The sequence below is a fragment of the Podarcis melisellensis genome, assembly GCF_964234715.1.
Source record: "Podarcis melisellensis genome assembly, chromosome: 2".
Classification (NCBI taxonomy): Eukaryota; Metazoa; Chordata; class Lepidosauria; order Squamata; family Lacertidae; genus Podarcis; species Podarcis melisellensis.
Genome location: NC_138529.1, coordinates 28301440 through 28321237, shown reverse-complemented (window position 1 = coordinate 28321237; position 19798 = coordinate 28301440). Strand labels below are relative to the sequence as shown.

Below are 19798 nucleotides of genomic sequence, written 5' to 3'. Positions count from 1 at the left end.
GAACGTGCAACACAGCTTCCGCTGAGTGCAAGAAGCTCTTGCAACCAACAGGAAACCATACCTCGGTTTTCGAACGTTTTGGAAGCCGAACGGGCTTCCAGAATGGATTTTGTTCGAGAGCTGAGGTACCACTGTAACAATAATTCATATGGATTGTATTCAGTTGTTTCTCTACTCATGGAAGACTCTTGGTTTCAGCAGAAGCCTCAAGGAAGGATGGTGATTTTCACAACAAACCCCACAAAATCCTCCTCTCTCCTGCTGCGCCGTATGTCACTTCCATGTTCTTCCCTAGAGTTCCCCAAATCCCTGGAACAGATGTGGCCCTGGGAGCACAGCAGTCTGTAGAGGGAAAGGGGAATCAACAAAAATCACTGCTCTGCCCACCTTCTGTCCATGGAAACTGCCACTGAATTGAAGAGCATTCAGTGTGTGAAGGGATATAATTGAATAGAACACTATTGGTTATATCCAATGAAACCATCCCATTAGCGCAAGAACTTCCACTTGTGCAATGGAATGTCCGTACACTTTTCTCTCCCCACACCCACCCACATATGTTCCGGAGGGTGGGGAGAACCCCCAGAACAGACGTCAGTACGCAGACGAAAAAGAACGACGGGAAGTTCCACTGTGCAAGCAGAAGTCCTTGTGTTAACAAGATTATTTTGTGGATACAACCTTATCCAAGAACCAGCCAATACCAGCTGAAGCTAAGTCTCATATGGGTGTATCTTCACCATCATCCTAAAACATACTGCTCTTGAAAGCTAAGCCTAATTTAAGTGCTCATCATGTTTGCTAATCATTTGTTTTGGCTTGTGTTTGGACACCAGATCTACAGTGTTAGTGTTCCAGAAGTGTTTGAGGGTTTCTTCGAGAAAAAGGAGCATTTTATATTAATCTTTGAAAGGAAAATGGGAATCTTCTGTAGAATTTGCTTTGCATCTGAAACTTGGGGAGGGGAGAGAACTGCTTGTCTTAATGAATCTAATATTTTTAAATGAATACAGTCTCCTTCATAAGATGTCCCTGAAGGTTATATGTATTTTAAAACTTTACACATTAGTGAAGGACTTAATGTTCCAGCTATATTAATGCTTTCTAAGAGTGCTGATATCTACGATATTGAAATCCCTTAGCTGTACCTATGCCACCTTTTGAGAAATTACAGGTGCAATATGAGAAATTAAATGTTAGTTGATTGGTCAGTTACCTACCCAGAAAAATGCTGTTACATAATCTGAATAACAGAGATGGGTGGTTTAGGAATGTGCTACAATATTCCTATCTGATCCCACCTGACACTATTTTTTAACATGCAGTTCTGCAACTGTAATTGCAAGGCATAGCAATTTGTATCTATCTAAAAATTTGATATGACCTCTAAAATACAGGTGAGAGTACCTTGGATAGCAAACTGTGTCACTTACTATTCTAATCCACACTCAACCATGAAGCTCAGTATGTGACTGTAAGCCAATCTCTGTCAACCTAACCTATTTTACAGAATATATTGTGGGGATAAACTTGGAGTGGATAAGAATTTATGTATGCCACTCTGAGCTTCTTGAAGGAAGGATGGGATTAAAATGCAATACAGTAAATGAAATATTAAATAACCGGGGGCAATTTTTTAATTCCCTGGAGCTAATTCATTAGAACAACTTCCCATTGATTTCAGTGGAGCTTCCTTCAATGTAATTTTGGTTATGCATCAAATGATGTTCACAACTGGCTGCCATATTGCACAGAAAACTTCCTTCCTTCCTTCCTTCCTTCCTTCCTTCCTTCCTTCCTTCCTTCCTTCCTTCCTTCCTTCGATCTGATCTGCAATTCTAGGATGGCTTACATCATAAATGAATACAGCAGTAAAGCAAAATTCATTCCTATACCTTAAATAAAACTAAAATTCATCAAAATAATTCTTACTAGTTGTACTACTACTACAAATATTTACAGTTGCCACCTTAGCAAACATTAGCAGTCCCAACTGCATACATTAGATTTGCCTACTGGATTGTTTTTAATATCAGGGGAAATCATCACTGACCTTTAATGGAATATTTGAGTAAGGACATAGAACACTAGATAACATGAAGTTAGACCAAAGATTTGATCTTCACAAGAAGCTATTTGTTCTGCTTTGCTTTATTTTCATAAGAATAATTTGTGCAACTTTTCCCTAGGACCTTTATTATGAAATTTTATTTCACAGGAAGATACTATGCTTCTTCATCCAGTAACTTTATAGTTGGATTATTGGAGGGATGGTTATAGTCAACTGTGCTAATTCATTTAGATGTTTAGTTATGCATTGTGATTTGTTAAATTTCCCCACATTTTCTAAGCTACTCATTTTCAAAAACTTTCACTGGTTTATTCGTCAATCCATTCAATGATTTAGTGTGTAATTCATCCTTACTGAATAATTAGGCATTGGGGTTGGAAAACAGATCATAAAAGTATTCCCCACTTGCTTATTAGCATTTATTCTGAAGTATCCAGGAGATTTTGCTTCCAGTAATTTTATGTTCTTTAACATAGTTCAAAATTCAAGCCTTTTTAGTTCACTATTTGAACTGTGAGATGGCAAGAAGCCATGGGAGAGGGAAACAGTGAGATGAACGACCATGTGAAAGAAAATATTCAGGGGTCAACTAAGGCTGCATTCCTAACCCCACTTACCTGAGAGTAAGCCCCATTGAACTGTCTTACTTACAAGCCCATGGAGAGGCAGGGGACAGACGGGTGCACTTGCCCCAAGGCCTCAAAGGGCTAAGCTAGCTAGGGATCCATGCCAGAGACCTGACTGTCCTTATGCACTGCAAGGCTTTGATAGTAAAATATGGACCTCTGTTACTGCGTATTAGCGTGTAGCGTCAGATCAGATCAGGCAGTGGTGCCACAGCAGAGTGTCTCATGGTCAAGACTCCCCCCACCCAGGTTTAAGACAAGCTCTGCATGTGCCTGCTTACTTACAATATAACTTACTTCTGAGCAAACATAGTTAGGATTGTAGCCTAAGTCCAAAAAATGTACATTTTACATTTAGAACATAAGGATAAAGGATAGCTTCCTTTTGCAGCACTTTTGTGGGCATTGGAATAGATTAGCATGTTTCTGTTTTAACAATAATATTTCGTTATTCCTTGCAGAATTCCTGGGAGGCTGAATGACAGAAGAACGCCTCTGGGAGAATTGAATTGGATCTTTACAGCCATCACAGATACAATTGCATGGAACGTCCTACCCAGAGGTAAAGCTATGGCATATAAGCTACAGAATTACTGGCAATATATATAGCTTGATCATAATAGAAGAGAGCAGGAGTATGAAATGAAGCACTAATGAGGGGAAATAGGAAGCAATGAGAACTGAGATACAAAAAAAGGGAGAACATTTTGAATGGATAAAGTAGGATCTTACCAAACTTCATTTCCTTGCCATGTCAAGTGTCTTTGCGTTTGTGTGCTTTGCCCCCCCCCTTTTTTTTGCTTGGGGTATGCTATAGTTCTGCCCTTTACAGCTGTTCTCATTCTGGAGGCTTTAGGATATTGCATGGCAGGTACCAGAATGACATTCAGTGGATATTATTTCCACTATTAAAACTATGCAAACAAAAAATAAATGTTGACTCCTAAGTGTAAAGTCCCAGTTGAAGGCTCATCCAGTATCTATTAGTGTGTTTTAAACCTAAATATACAACAGCAGGCCTAACTATTGCAATAATGATTCTTGCCAGAGGACATGGATTTATTCAGGTGTCCCATTCCCCCCCCCCCAATGCTTTCTATTACTTTCCAGCTCTTTATAGGTGCCATCCATCTTTCTGTCTTTTTTGCAGATCTTTTCCAAAAGCTCTTCAGGCAGGATCTACTGGTGGCAAGCCTCTTTCGAAACTTTTTATTGGCAGAAAGGATAATGAGGTCTTACAATTGCACACCTGTCAGCAGCCCTCGTCTACCTCCGACTTACATGCATGCCATGTGGTAAGTTGCTACCCGAAATTTCCCTCATGCTGTAAAGGTTTTACACAGATGCTTAGCAGAAATTTTAGGTGCTGTTGTCACAAAATGTTATTGCCTGAATCCTTTTAATGCTTTTTGTGATTAATACATGGATCAAGTATGAAAGAAGATGTGGGAACCCTACTACCCATCTCCAAATGTCTTCTTTCCTAGATATGTTAGGTCATATTATTAGATATGTGCCTTATTTTCCTGGTACAGATGCTCCATTTTATTGGGACTGAAATCCTGTTTTTCTATTATACCAGCTACTGTTGTCCTTGTGTTTTGGTTCTGGATGTAGTTCTAAGAAAGGCCTCAGAGACATAACTGTCACTTTACTCCCTCACTTTCCAATTAAACAGAATTATTGTCGCATCACATTTTGCTAGGTCTAAAAGTTAGGCATTCCTTAACTAGAGCAATTGCTCATGTCCAGTTGATAGATGATGGGTTGTATCCAATGTAACAACCCGTTAACAATTTGTCAGTGCAAGGATTTCCACTTACACAATGAAATGTTGTCATTTTCCCTCCCCGGCTCACCTAAATTTGTTCTAAGGTTTTCTGCAAACCCTCTGGAGCAGATTCAGGTGTTTGTGGGGTGCATAGAGAAGGAAAGAAGGTCCCATTGCACAAGTAGAAATCCTTGCCTGATGGGACATGGTCATTGAATATCACCCCTTATTTTGATAAAAGAATCACCAAAGCCTAAGACAGTGGTGAGAATCCTGTGAGCTGCTGGGCTCCCAAATCCCATTGGCCTTCCTTAAGCATAGCCAGTAGCCATGTCTGAGTCCTGGTAATGGAATATGCTTTTAGACATGTGCAAAGGGTTTTCGCCTCTCTGTAGTTTTCTGGAATAAGAGGTGAGCAGAGGACATGAACTCTAGGAACTCTTGAACCCTGGCATCCTTCATTTCAGAAATAAAATATTGGGAGCAAATATACACAAATAATGGATAAATCCATTCTTTCATTCATTCATTTTATTTGTATGCTGCTTTTCTACAAAAAAAGAAGAAGTTATGCCTGAAAGCAGCTTACAATAAAGAAACGGGGATGCATTTCAAACAAACACTGCAAAAACTATTTCATAATGACATAGCAAAGCAATAACGTAACACAAAAGAGCAATAGCAAATAAAATAACATATCAAAGAAAACCACCTTCCAATACTATAACTATAACTATAACAAGATTGCTTAACATGCAGCACCCAGTAGCAAAAATAACAAGGGAGCTTCGCAGTTTCAGCTTAGTCCTAGAAACACCCCTCCCATGATGTTGCTGTGAGTCCCTCTCCTGCTGCCACTTGCAAGGTTTCCAAGGGCAAAGAGGGGGGTAGCTGGAAACCTCCCATGATACTGCTTTAAAATAGTTCAAAAATGGCCCAGAGCATCTGGCTTTGTGATGCTTCTAAAACAGTCTCATGTGGGCATAAAGCAATGCAGAGTTGTCCACAGCATTTGTTTCCTGTCATCCTGCTCCTTTTTAATATGATGGATCAGAATGTAAATGGCACAGTTATTATCAAGAGTCTCTTAAATTAATTTCTATTAGCAAACACTCAGTAAATGAAAGTGTGGGGGTGATTAGATAGAGCAATTATCTTTCTGATTCCCAAGCCTGTCTAATTACAGCCATAGAAATGCAATGCTTGGACAAACCATACAACCTAGGAAAGTCCAGGCAACATGGTTGCAGTAAAATAAACTTCACAGCTCTGTCATATGCGAAAAGGTTTCTGGGCAATAAATAACACTATTCAAGGACATGTTGTTTACTTTGATTTCCAAAGAGGATTTTGATAGAATCTCTCTGACGCAGTTGTGGAGAAGAATGACAAAATTAGTGCAATATAAGCCCTGTGATGAAAAGCAGGAGGCATATCATGTGAGGCTTGATTTAATTGGGGGGGGGGATATAATGAGGAATTGGTCCAGGAAAGGCTATGGTGAGTGTCCTTAATTAATCATTTTCAGAAGGCAGCAGACAGAGAGAAATGAAAGTAAACATTAACAGACAGCAGAGTTATTTTGATAATGAGAATGAAGGCATAAAAGCTTTAGATTCCGGAGAAGGTGATAGTTACTATGAGTTAGTTGGCCCTTTGCCTGAGGAGCAGCGTTGGGAACCTGTTGAACAACAGCTCACATCGTTTCTGTCCATTGGCTGTACTTACTGTGGCTGGTAGGAGTTGGCACCCAGCAACTTTGGATGGCCACAGATTCCTCATCCCTGCTGTCAAGTAGCAGTCATATGTATGCACATTGACACCGGGCGGGAAGCACATGTGAATGCTTTGGATACTCAGCCTTATATAACCAGCATGCTTAAGTCTAATTAATGTAAGTAATGTAAGTAAGCTGCCCCCCACACCTTGGAAGGAAGTCCTCTTTATACTGAAAACAAAATACCTGCAATGAAAGAAATGTGATGCTGACATGCGAGCCCTGTTTAGGGAAGTTTTTAATGTTTGATGTTTTATTCTGTTTTTGATCTGTTGGGAGCCACCCAGAGTGGCTGGGGAAACCCAGCTGGATGTGCAGGGTATAACTAAATAATAATAATAATAATAATAATAATAATAATAATAATAATAATAATAATAATATTAATCACCATCATCATCGTTATTAATTATCCCTTCCTGTAATTTGGAAGGAAAATATAGCCAATCCACTTTAAATTCTTTAATTGCAATGGTTCAGCAGCCAGCAATTTTTAAAGGAAACTTGCACAGTATTTATTCTTTTATTTCATTCTTTAGAGCCTTTAACTCAAGCCTTTACTACTCAGAAGTAAGTCCTGCTGAGTTCAATAGGACTTACTCGTTGGTATGTGCCTGATAATTATCACAGTTTCTACTATTATTATTACTATAGTCATAATGCTTCTTATAATTCCTCAAATGATCTATTACTCTCTGAGGAGATCTACTTAATCTTGAATGAAAGCCAGATAAATACACAGACAGTTTTACTATTTGGAGAGACTATCTCTTCTCCATCCTCTTTCAAACTTCTTTTTATACCCTTTATGAACAAATGTGTTGGGGGGGGTGTACGCAAATGCACGTGGGGGTGGGGGTGACAAACTGGGTCTTTGCTCTGCGTGATAGAAAGCCTAGTTTCGACCCTGCTTAAGGTTATAGTATACCCAAAATAATAAATTATTCAATGTACAATAATTGGAACACGGTTGGTTACCTGCAGAGAATAAATGCTAACTTTGCAGTGTTACCTGCCTTCCCCAACCTGGCACACTCCAGATGTTTCTGGACTACAAATTCCATCATCCCAGACGATTAGCCGTGAAGTTGGACTCCACAGCATCTGGGATTGCGGTGTGTTGGGGATGGCTGCACTCGATGTTCCCTTAACTGTTTGGGCTGCCTTTTCCAGCAGGGAGAGGGAGAAATTAAGTTCTCTCACTTCTACCTCCTTCCTTATCCCCACATTGGGAAAATATTAAACCTTATTTTTCTTTTGCTGAGTAACAAACCCAGCAAAAACAAAAACAACCAACAGCAGCCCAAATCATGCTTGTTGAGCCCACTGCATTTTGAATGCTTAGGAGCACTGCAGGTATGCGGCTAGTTCTCTCATGAGAAATGGTTATTCTCTGCTACAGTATAAATGGGTAATTTGGTCTGACAGTTATGTTTACAACACATTAATCTGCTTTCCTTGGGGATCTGATGTAAAGATATTCTATTCTTCCTATTGCCCCCTTGCTCTTTCATGTGTGTTTATATATACAATCTTTTATAAAATAAAATATATTTGTAGATTGGAGGGTGGTTATCCCAGCATGCCTTCTTGAGTGAACTATTGTTTTCTGTCTTTGCTCTAGAGCAGGATCAGTAACACATGACCTCAGAATCATATCAGTCCTGTCAATATATTTTCCCTAGCCCACGCTGCTATTATCTGGCAATTCAGTTGCAGACGAGGCATCATTTTTAGCAGCCCAGTGCTGCCTGCAGAGTCCATATGTCACCCTATCTCTGTTCTAGATTATATTCTTTTCACCTGTTCGACATCTTTCTGGTGCAGTGTTTTATAAGATCATACGACTCTTTCTTGTATACACAAATTGCCACATCTCTTGGTAGTGCATGCCAAACCACTAATTCTGCCTCTGATGGTGTGCCTCTATTTTAACTGCATTGTCTGTTATAAGCATGCACATCTCTACATTGCTAGAAGTGTATATTAGTGTGGGTCATGTAAGCTTTGCATTTCAAATGCGGTGAAACCAAATGCAACATCATCCTTTTGCTAATGCTGAGGAAATATGACATTGCAATTAAGCCTTGGGAAAAAATGTAGTTTATCTTTTGTTTGTTTTCAGTCTTGAGGGACCAGCATCCCTTCCCATTGAAATGGGTGGCTAATGCTCCATCACAGATACTTGTTTTGCTTTCGTCTTTTTTGCTCTTCATTCAGGGAGTGATTCATTCGTTAAAAATTTAAATGATGGGCATACCTACCCATCATCTGACTTATTTCAGGGTAGTATTACAAAATGGGCTCTTCACAATACAGGTGGCACATGTTTGTTTTGCATTGGTAGGTGCATATTTTTCACATGTTTTCACTCAGGCTCTTTTCCAGGTATATCACATTTGCCCACTATCCAGATTGCAGCATTTTTTTTGCTAGAGTAGGATTCTTCCTGCAGAGAGTTGTGCTTGCTGTATAAAATGACATGGCTGTGCTGGCAGTAGGGCTCTTTGAACTTTGAATGTAGTTTAACAACTCAGCTCCGCTGTGTTCCCACAACATGGGAAATTGCAAAAGGCATTGTTTCTTGGGAAGCTGCCTGAAACATACTGCAGAATTAATACACATGGGGCTTGTATAATGTCATTTTTACTGCTCTGGTGTCTTGATTTTAAATTGGATGGGGGACTGAGATTCCTGCACTGAAAGAACTTGGACTAGATGAGCCTTGGGGTCCCTTCCAACTTTACGATTCTATTATTCTATGATCCTCACCAGGACCACCAACTTCTTTCTAGCTCCTTTTTGCTCCTCCAATGCCACCTGCCTGAGTTCCAGAGCTGTGTTAGATGCTGTTTAGTAGCTTTTGTGAAAAGGAAAACATAGCACAGTTGACAGCCTATTGTGACAGTCTGCTGTTCAGCTGTGAGGGTGCTAGAGGGATGTACATATGCTGCGAATGTTTTTCCACTTGACTTGAGCATCTCTTTATCTCATGAATAATAATAGCAGCCCCCTTATAGAAGTTTGATGGAAGCCATTTCACCCTATTGTTTTTGTATATCAATATGTGCCTAAAGGGGATTATCTCCTTTCTGCTCACTCACAATGCAGAAGGGATTTCTCTCTCCACTTTCAGTACAAATCACTTGAGATTACCTTTGATGGCTTTACTTCACCTTACTTCTCAGTCCCTATTTAATAGCATGTATCCTGCCCGGAATCTTAGTTTTTGTGATTCCTTCACCATTTATAATCTTAAAACATCCTGTTCCCTAAAGCTGTTTGTTTGGGTCTGAATTGAGGAAATGGTTTTCTTCCCTAGTACAAACTCAGGATTGCCAAATTGATGATTGCATCACTACTGTTGTAAAGAGTCACTGTGCTTACCTTGTATGCACTCTGTATGTAATTGAATTGTCAATACCTGTGTTTTTGCATTGCATTTATCATTGCTTACAACACCCCCACCTCCACTTAGTATATTTATATCTTCAACTGAGGGTTACGCTTTATGAACAAAAGTCATCATAAAATTTGTTAATCTTTAAGCCTATTGTTGTCTTTCTAGGCTAACGTGGCTGGAAATTCCTAAAATTATCACGACTGCCCACTACTGCTCCTTAACCATTCTGTTTGGCCAAATCTGTGTGGTTAGCCACCCTTCCTGCTCAAGGGTTTTTCTGCAGGGCATGTAGCAACATAGTGGCAGGTCCAAGCAGTAGGTCAAGTTTGTGGGCTGCTTGCACACTGCTGTCATGCAGGGCAGCAGCACTGTGTTTACATTGGATGCATCAGCTGGAGGATCACTTTCCTTACTGTCTCTGTGTGAGCTGCTGGTCTCTTGGGCTCTGGAGCAATTTCCAGAGGGGTAGCTACGTTAATCTGTTTTGGCAAAAGTGACAGAGTCTTTTGGCACTTTTAAATAATAAGGTTATTAGGCATTAGCTTTCGTAGACTACAGTTTACTTCATATGCATGAAGTGTTGTCCTGAGTTACAGAGGTGTGTGGATGGATGGACTGATGGATGGGTGGATAGATGTGGGTGTGTAAGCAGTGAGGTTTCAGGGAAATGAAATGCAGAAGTGCAGATAGTGATCATTACCGTATTAATGGTGGCTATTCTCAATACAATGCTGGAGCAGGCTTCCTAAGCTACTGCTTAGGGAGGCATGACTGTAGAGTAAAAAAGTTGTTTAGTTATTATCAAAAACTTTTCATTGGAGCATTCCAGTTTTTTTAGCAGACATGCTGCTCCATGGCTGGTAGAGGATACATAATAAAAAGAAAAGCGGGTGCCTGAGAGATAGAAATGCTAGTAAAAACCTCCCTGTAGAGACATGCTGGCCGCTCCCTGCACCTTGGGAAAGCTCCCATCTCCCTCCCACCTTTTCTCAGAAAGGGTGGTAAGAAAAGTGGCGTTGGAATAGCTCCTACAGCTGTGAGAGCTCCTCCCAATGAAAACACAAATTCCGATTCAGCTCCAAATAAGCTCTGCCCCTGTACAGCAGCTGCTCGAATTAGGAGGAAAAGCTGCTCCTCAAGAAGCTGTGTCAGATCAAGATGGCCTCAGCAGCATGATCTTAGCTGACCTTAACCTCCCGTGGTGGGCAGACACAGGAAAAGCCAAAGGGAAACTACCTGTGTGTATAGTTTAGTTGCTGTTAAGATTAAAATGATGTTCTATGGGACACTGCTCCCTTATTATCTGCCTGTGATCCTCGCCTGCCCAGTAGACTGTGGGCCTCTGAGCACAATCAAAGTGAACAGAGCCGCATGATTTAAAAGCTGCTGCCACCACTTCCCCCAAAAGGACTCTCTCATCCCAACCTGCGCCACCAAGGGGCAAGGCCTACTGCAACAGCAAGAAGAAATGCATGAGCCATGGAAGCATCTGATTTCATGTTTATTTCTTTAGCTAGCAAACTATAGGTAGCAGAGCATTCTTTTTTTCTTTTCTTGATGTAGGAGCTAGATGGTTTGGAAGGGGCCATAGCTCAGTTGCAGAGCATCTGCTTTGGATGCAGAGGGCCTCAAGTTCAATCCTCAGTATCTCCCAAGTATGGCTGTGCATGTCCCTGGCCCTGAAACCCTAGAGAGTAGCTGCCGGTTGGTGTAGGCAACCCTGAACTGGATGGAACAGTGGTCTGACTCAGTATAGGGTGGTGTCTCATGTTCTTGTGATTTCCGGTAAGTCAACACAAAGGCAGCATATACATCAATTAATTAAGTGATGACAAACCTAGACAGCATCTTAAAAAGCAAAGAACATCACCTTGCCTACAAAGGTCCATATAGTTAAAGGTATGGTTTTCTCAGTAGTGATGTATGGAAGTGACAGCTGAACCATAAAGAAGGCTGATAGCCACAGAATTGATGCTTTTGAATTCTGGTACTGGAGGAGATTCTTGAGAGTCCCATGGACTGCAAGAAGATCAAACCTGTCGATTCTTAAGGAAATCAGCCCTGAGTGCTCACTGGAAGGACAGATCCTGAAGCTGAGGCTCCAATATTTTGGCCACCTCATGAGAAAAGAAGACTCCCTGGAAAAGACCCTGATGTTGGGAAAGATGGAGGGCACAAGGAGAAGGGGACAACAGAGGACGAGATGGTTGGACAGTGTTCTCGAAGCTACCAGCATGAGTTTGACCAAACTGCGGGAGGCAGTAGAAGACAGGAGTGCCTGGGGTGCTCTGGTCCATGGGGTCACGAAGAGTCGGACACGACTAAACAGCAAAAACACCTAAAAATAGCAGGTGGTTTCCCAGAGATAATTCCAAACTCATTGCCTGAACCTGTTTCACATAGTTTTTAATTCCACCATCATAAACCTGAACAGAGATTTTCAGGGTTGTAAGTGTGTGCACATGCCCACAACATGATTTGCACTTATCATACCAGTATGTAATTGACCAGTTCAGGGCGAGGGGCGGGGAACCAAATAGGACAGAGCACAGATTGATTGCTGCAGAAACAACAAACATGGTAAGAATAAGAACTTGTCCAGTGTACTCAATACAGCCTGAAATGCTCGAATTCTTTACAAAATCTATCACGCAATAAGGCAGACTAGTGACAATGCTCTCAGAATATAGGTGCCTTGCATTCACATTCCTGTAGCATGAACCTATGCCAGTATTCAGAAGGAAACTTAGTAGAAAACATTGGGATAAGAAATAAGTAATTTTTTGCCAAAACATTGAGTCGGACTAAAAGCATTTTCAGAAAACTAAAGCAAAGCCACACGGTATCTGCCAAAATTCGATGTGAAAGAGGGAGGACCAAAGTGAGCCTTTTTAACCATGCTTCATTTTTGAGAACATAGTAGTGTACGTTTACAATCCGGAACAATTTACAGCCAGCATAATAAAGTGGTCTTTAAGGAAATCTAGAAGTTCTCTGCCTTCCTTTTCTTACTTATAAAGTCAAGCATTGCTGTACCTCAAGAGACTTAAACTAGAGGCAAGTTGGAGGAGATTGGGATAAATTATTCAGAAGTATATTATACTTTTGCTGTATAGAGTGAAGGAAGATGGAATTTCAGTAGGGGAAATAAACACTTTATATTTTAAAGTAAAACATTGCTGCCATTTTCTCCAGGGGATGAGTGGGGAGTTAATGACAAGAATCACAGAGGCCTTTCCATACTTTCATTTTTGATGTGAAGTCATGGGGGAATCATTCTGTCTGCCTTCTAAAATACCAGTGTTCCTTCAGATTAATACCCTGTATTTCACATTTTCATTCACAGTGCCTTATTTGGCTGCTTAATAAGTGCAAACAGATTCCCTAGGGCTCTACTAATTTTTTGGCAACAGAAAAACCAGGCCAAAGGGGTAGGTTTCAGGAAGGAAGTTTAAGCCCCACCCAAAAATATTCCATAGGTTTTTGGGTGTCCTTTTTGGAGCTTATTCCTTCAGCAATCTGCAGTTTCTGTACCATCTTTAATGAGTTTTCCCCCGAAGTGATCATCAGTTAGTCAGATAACATATAATCAGTACAGTGACATCAAGTTGTTATGTGGCTAGTCAGATATGGTACAACACAATGAAGTCAAATTCACAATCAGGGACTTCACTCTGAACTGGCTTCCTTGTGATGTGATGTAGCCAGTCAAATTTTCTATGTGATGACACAGTGAAGAGAGTGTTTCCTACCCTCAATCTAAATAGGCGAATATTTTCACCCTAATCACAGCCTCTCCCCTGAAAAATCCCCTCTCCTCCACAAAATACTCCCTTACCTCTTTGGTGCAGCCCTAGATTTTTCTGCTTTCCTTTTGGTGTTTCCTTTAGTGTCTTCGTTCTTTGGATAATGAGGTTTTGATTTATATATTGTTTAGTGCCGGAATAAAAAAGAAGTCTATCATTGCATGAGGCTGAGGTCCTAACAGGATTTTGTGGTTTTAGTGCTTCACGTGTGAATTGGGCCCTCTGCCCCATCCACGAAAGGGTATACAAATTTGCATATACTAATTTACATGTATAGATGGAAATTTTAGAAGTTATTATTGTTGTTGACATCCATCTGTCTTGGGAGACAATGGAGGAATTTGCCTTTGGGAATGAAGTCGAACTATTGGAAGTTTATAACACTTGCTGTGGCTGTAGAGACCAATATAGGAGAGACATGTTTTGTTGCAGCTGGGGCAGATGAAGGCGTCCGGTTGTGCTGCTGCCGATGTACCATGGAGTTTCGTCTCTTTGCACTCCTCCCAGCAGTCATTCCTCCTCTGGTCACTAATATGTATGCACAGCCTAACTTTCCCCAGGCACTGTAGTTGTTTACAAGGGATTTTCACATAGCGGGGTTGATGTTACCAGCCTTCATGTCACATTTGCAAATGTAGAGTTGTAACATAGAGTTGGTCTGCCAACAAGCCTGGTGCCTGAAGCCAGCTTCTGACACAGGAAAAGTGCACTGCTGGAACCTTGTCGGGAGAGATCATCACAGACCACAGCAAGCAGATGCAGCAAAGGGCAGAGCACTATCAAGAACTGTACGTGAGGGGAAACGTAGTCTCTCACACAGCAAACTCCAGCATTGTGACCTTCTACAAGAACCAAGGCAACCACCATGACTGTAACAACTACCATGGAATCTCCTTGCTGAGTACTGTGTAGTAGTTTGCCTCTGTAGTTCTTTGCCTGTGTAGTTCTCAACAGATGACAATCACTCACTGACAGGGTCTGTCCCAAACCACAGTGCGGCTTTAAAGCTCAGAGGTCAACCGTGGACATGATTTTCTCACTGCACCAGCTGCAGGAGAAATGCTGAGAGCAAAGGCACCTGTTGAGCGCTGCCTTCATAGACCTGATGAAGGCCTTTGACTTGGCCAGCCAAAAAGGACTCTTCACACTGCTCCAGAAAACAGGATGTCCCCCTAAGCTTCGCAAGATGTTTGTGTCCTTCCACAAGAACATGTGTGGCACCGCCCAAGGCTCATCCTCAGAAGCCTTCCCTATAAACAGTATGATACAGGGCTGTGTTCTTCTCCCAACCCTCTTTGGGAGGGTTCCCTGTGGCTCTCATATGTCTTCAGCTTGGCTGAAAACAGGTGTGTACTTCCATTCAAGGAGCGATGGGGGGCAGATTAATCTGGTATGTCTACTGTCAAGATAAAAAATTATCCAGTAGCACTGGAATATTTATTTATTTATTTATTTATTTATTTATTTCGACTGCATCAGACCAACACGGCTACCTACCTGAATCAAGATAGATGTGATGATGGGCCCTTATCTGATAATTTAAATAACAGTGCAAGGCATCTTACCATATTAGGAAGGATTATGACCTTTGCTTTGATATGTAGAAGGCAGGGATAGGGAACTGTTGAAGTTGTCCCCATAATTGTATTTCTATACTAGAAGGGCTAAGTCTCTTAAATTTCTGCTTGCCACACAGCTGTTAAAGGCAAAGGAGCCCTGCTCTTCCCCAGTGTAACCCTAGTGCTTGCAAAGAACTATAGTTTCATAGGTTGGTTGTAAACTACCTATATTACTGTACATTTTTCATCCGTTGATCTTACATTTAAGATGTATATCTTACCAAAGTTCAAATGCCCATGCTTGAATAAATTCAGTTCTGAATTATTGAAAAGCAGATAGTATATTCTAAGAGCATATGTTGTGGTTATTTATTTATACCTCATAATAACTACAGCAGTGTTATCAGTGCAGGTCAAATAGTTGCCCTTTTCTCTTTTGAGCAAAACATATTTAAGCCTTTGACATGCATTATACCCACTCGAATGCTTGTGTCAAAGGAAAAAGTCCTCCTGTTCCCCGCCATGGGAATCACTCCCTTTCTCTCCCCCCACCATGTTCCTGCTACAGGTAACTTAACAGCCTCCAAAATTGAATTTCCCTCTTTAAAAAATATTTTTTTAAAAAATGGCATGAGTCTGGATACTACATTGCATGGTTCTCATACACTGCTCTTTCTCCTCATCACAACTTCCAATATGCAATCCAAAGTACCGTATTTACTCAAATGTAATGTACACCGTTTTTGGCCAAACAACGCCGTGAAAATTGAGGCACGTGATAGATTTTATGGCACATTAGATTCATGAGAATACGGTAATACTGAGCTACTGTTCAGGACTGGTGTAACTTATACTTCATCACCTACAATGCCCATGCATATATGCATATGCTAATTAAGGACTTCATTTGCATCAGCAGGGTATTTTTTAATGTTTACAAATGCTGAAACAATGACTGTGTGTGTGTCTGTGTGTGCACGCCTGAAATTAAACCTGTGTTAGAAGAACGTCTTTGCTGCCAACTTTTTTGTGTGGACGTCCTACTTCCCAATATTTCTCGGTTGTTGCTTTTCTGGGCAGCAACTGTTTCTCTACCATGGAAGACCAAAATGATTCAGTATGTCCCTTCTCCAAAGACTGGGTGCCAGTGACTCTGCGCTGCATCACATTTGTCCTTCAGAACAAGACTATGAGGCAGCAGCAAAGACTGAAGCATGAAATCCGTGATGGATACCCAAAACTTGTTGATGGACTCTCCGACGCTTTTATGCTTTCTATTTGTTGGCAAGGTATTTTAAAATAAGGTTGACTATGATTCACAACTGCAGGTATTTATTTAGGAAACTTACAATTAAAAAATAATGGAATCTTTTGTCTAGGATTCCTTATTTCTCAGGCAATAGAAGTTAGCCTGCAAAATAATTCTACAGATCCAAACATCATCTGGCATGAGGGGAAGCTCCATTAGTGCACAGATGACTTGCAATCTCTTCCCTCCTCTGTCTGAACTGCCTGTTCCACACTGTACAATGCTCTGAAGAATTGCATATCCCTCCACAGTGATTTTATGTGTGTGTGTGTGTGTGTGTGTGTGTGTGTGTGTTTGTGTGTGTGTCTGTGTGTGTGTGTGTGTGTGTGTGTGTGTGAGAGAGAGAGAGAGAGAGAGAGAGAGAGAGAGAGAGAGAGAGCTCTTCTGCTAATGTATACAAGATTTTGTATCCATGCAAATGTTATGTAATAGACTAATCTAATAAAATATTATGTATTGTCACGGTCTTGCTCTTACGAAATCCTTCTGAAGTGGAACCTCTGCCTTTATCTTCTCCTCCTCCGTTAATAGAACGGTGGCTTTCCTCCCTGGCCCCTGTTTTGCCATCATTTAATTTACCTTTCACTTTTACCTTTGGGTGGAATTTGAATAGCTCTGTTCCCCTGCTCTCTTTTTATGAGTGTTTACAGTGCTTTTTCTTGGGCTGTGGCCCATTTTACTTTTGTATTTGTATAAGTATTTAACATTTGTTCTCTAAACACTAACACAGATGAAATATTAGCAAGCCGTGCCCTGCTTGCAGTGCTTTCCCCCTCCCCAACAAAGCAGGAGAAAATGTTCTTGAGGGTAGGTAGCACTGTAAGAAAATGGATTGAACAGCGCCTGTGGAGCAATTCAGGTTAATCACCGACTTGTTATATTGCTAAAGGCAGTCATATTACATTCTGATAATGGTGATTATGCTTTTCGGAAAGGATGAATAATATTGACTGATATGACCACATTGATTTTTAATGATGTGTTTGTAGAAGTAGGAAAAGAGATTTGGGCTTAATCTGCTGAAATCTCTTTTCAAATACCATTGAGTTTCTCTCTGATAAACGTTTCTTTTAAAGCGTTCCAAGATTTGACCTTGTAGGAATGGCTGCTTCTTTTCTCTTTTCTTTTTAGAAGACTTTGTGGTTTTTACCTGAAATGCCTTTGAGGAGTTAAGCATCTTAGCAACATCTGCCTCTATCGGCTAATGACCTACACTGGTGTCTCCTGCAATTTGCAAGTAGCACAAATCAAGACTGTAAATGTGTCTCTTCCCATGACCCTCCTTCACCTCTAAGCAATAAAGTGTAGATAAATAGCATTCATCCCAAAGCCCTTGGTGTTATTGGCTCTCACAAACTATTGAGATATTATTCTCTTTTGCAAGTTTTTGTCCCTCCTTGTTTTCTGGCCTGAAAGTTGGGTAATATTATTAGTCCTTCGACAGAAGTTTAAAAATATTAATGTAGTAGTAAAGCCTCACAAGATTTGCAGGCAAGTTTTATTCACAGCCCCCATTTGGGACTCAGTGTGTCCAAGCCAGAAGGCAAGTGGAAGCCCGAACCCTGGAACTGAGTTTTTGTTTTATCATCCAGGTTCCTACTGCTGTCCTATTTTCCAAAGGCTATAACCAAAGGTTATACCCAAAGGCTATAACAAGAGCTATCAGAGTGGCTTGAATAAAGTGTCCATTGCCTTCCAAGATTGTATGAGAGGGATTCCCTGGTTCTTTAGCTTAAGGATTAAATTTTGCAAGCAGGAGCTGAACAAAACCAAGCCAACATTGAGCATCGGAGACCAGATTCATTTTGCCTTTAGTAACTGGGCCTCCTCCATGGTCCTAGCTCATGGCCAGTAAAACTAGCACCCAGAAAGTAACAGCACTGCTGGGTGTTTTTGTTTTAGTCTGTTGCTCTAGGGAAGGAGCCAGATCTATTTCAGGGTCATTAGTCAGCTCAGAGGTAGTAACAGCTGCTTCAGTTTCAATTCTATGAGTCTCTTGGTGGAACCTTTGGGGAGCCAGTTGTCACCACAAATTATTTTTCTATATATCTGCAGAGTGGGAACCATCCATAAAAGCATGAGCCAAGCCTCTGTTAAATGTTTTCACATCAAGTCAGCATTGCAGGCAGAGTTCAGAAATAGGATATAGATTTAATTGTAATAATTGACTTTATCTCTTGTCACAATCTGGAATAAATATCTCCCACAACTGTTCTCTATAACCATTTTGCCTGCATCCTGGGCGTTTATTGAGCACGCGGGAGCCATTTATTGCTTTTGCTTTGAAGCTGTTTTGATTATCCCCTGATTACCTCATAATTATATAGGCAGCCTATTGTGAAGGTCATTACTGAAGAAGCCATGGGGATGAGGAGGTGAGGGAGCAAATGAAACAAAGTGTATGCTGTGAATCAGTAGAGAAGAAATTGTGTGTTTTGCAAGCTGTTCCTTTATTTTGTGTGTAGTTTTTGTTTTCGATCTGCAGCCTGAATCCTGTTACTTGGCTGCTTTGCAGTAGCTAGTCTCTTGGGTGGAACACAGTTGATTAAGATTTAATGGAGGCATTCAAATAAGCAGCTAAAATCCTGTATGTTGATTATGTACTATATCAGTATGTAAAGCCTCTTGGAAATAACATTTTTTTATATCCATGGCTCCAATCCATTGCATGTAGGTAATGCTCCCTCCCTGCTCCTTTAAAGCAAAAGGGTGATGTGTAGCTCAGAATCCTGTTACATTATATTCAGGTATGTTAAGATAACAACGAGAGCTAATTACAGATAGGTAGCCGTGTTGGTCTGCCATAGTCAAAACAAAAAAAATTCCTTCCAGTAGCACCTTAAAGACCAACTAAGTTAGTTCTTGGTATGAGCTTTCGTGTGCATGCACACTTCTTCAGATACGTATCTGAAGAAGTGTGCATGCACACGAAAGCTCATACCAAGAACTAACTTAGTTGGTCTTTAAGGTGCTACTGGAAGGAATTTTTTTTGTTTTAACGAGAGCTAAGTTCATGATTGTTAGAAACAAAAGGTGGTTAAGCTTCAATGAATATAAATACTTGTCTGGTGTACTGGAAAGAACTGTTTCAATGCATTTGTAGTTAGCATTTTCGTAGAATCATAGAGTTGTAAACTTTCTATTTGAGTGGTGCACTTTGTGTGTTAGTTTAATTAAAAGTTTGCCTGAGATTCAGAGGGGCATGTGAACTATTTAAAATTTGGTGAGTTTTTATAAGAAGGGACACCCATAAAAGTACCAACCTGTTCTTTAAATCTACATGAGGAACTTTGGTTCATGATGACACCGTTATTTATAGGAGTAGAGCCCTGGCAAGTACGTGGACACTGTTGCACATCAGCTAGATCATGTGGTCTCCCATTCCTATGTTAGCTTGGCATTTTCCTAGGCTCAGTGTTGTGCTAGCACAGGAGGAACTCTTGTGAATCTTTAATATTTTTATTAAAGATTTCTTA

General features: G+C 40.6%; 1 protein-coding gene across 2 annotated transcripts in view; it reads left to right on the top strand.

Annotated features, from left to right (window-relative positions):
• RPTOR (regulatory associated protein of MTOR complex 1) overlaps positions 1-19798 on the top strand; it is a 302464-nt gene that overhangs the window by 164598 nt on the left and 118068 nt on the right. For both annotated transcript variants that reach the window (XM_081899559.1, XM_081899558.1), the window contains exons 8-9: positions 3159-3259; positions 3848-3992. In XM_081899559.1, coding sequence (XP_081755685.1) covers positions 3159-3259; positions 3848-3992 — 246 coding nt within the window. The remainder of the gene's footprint in view (positions 1-3158; positions 3260-3847; positions 3993-19798) is intronic.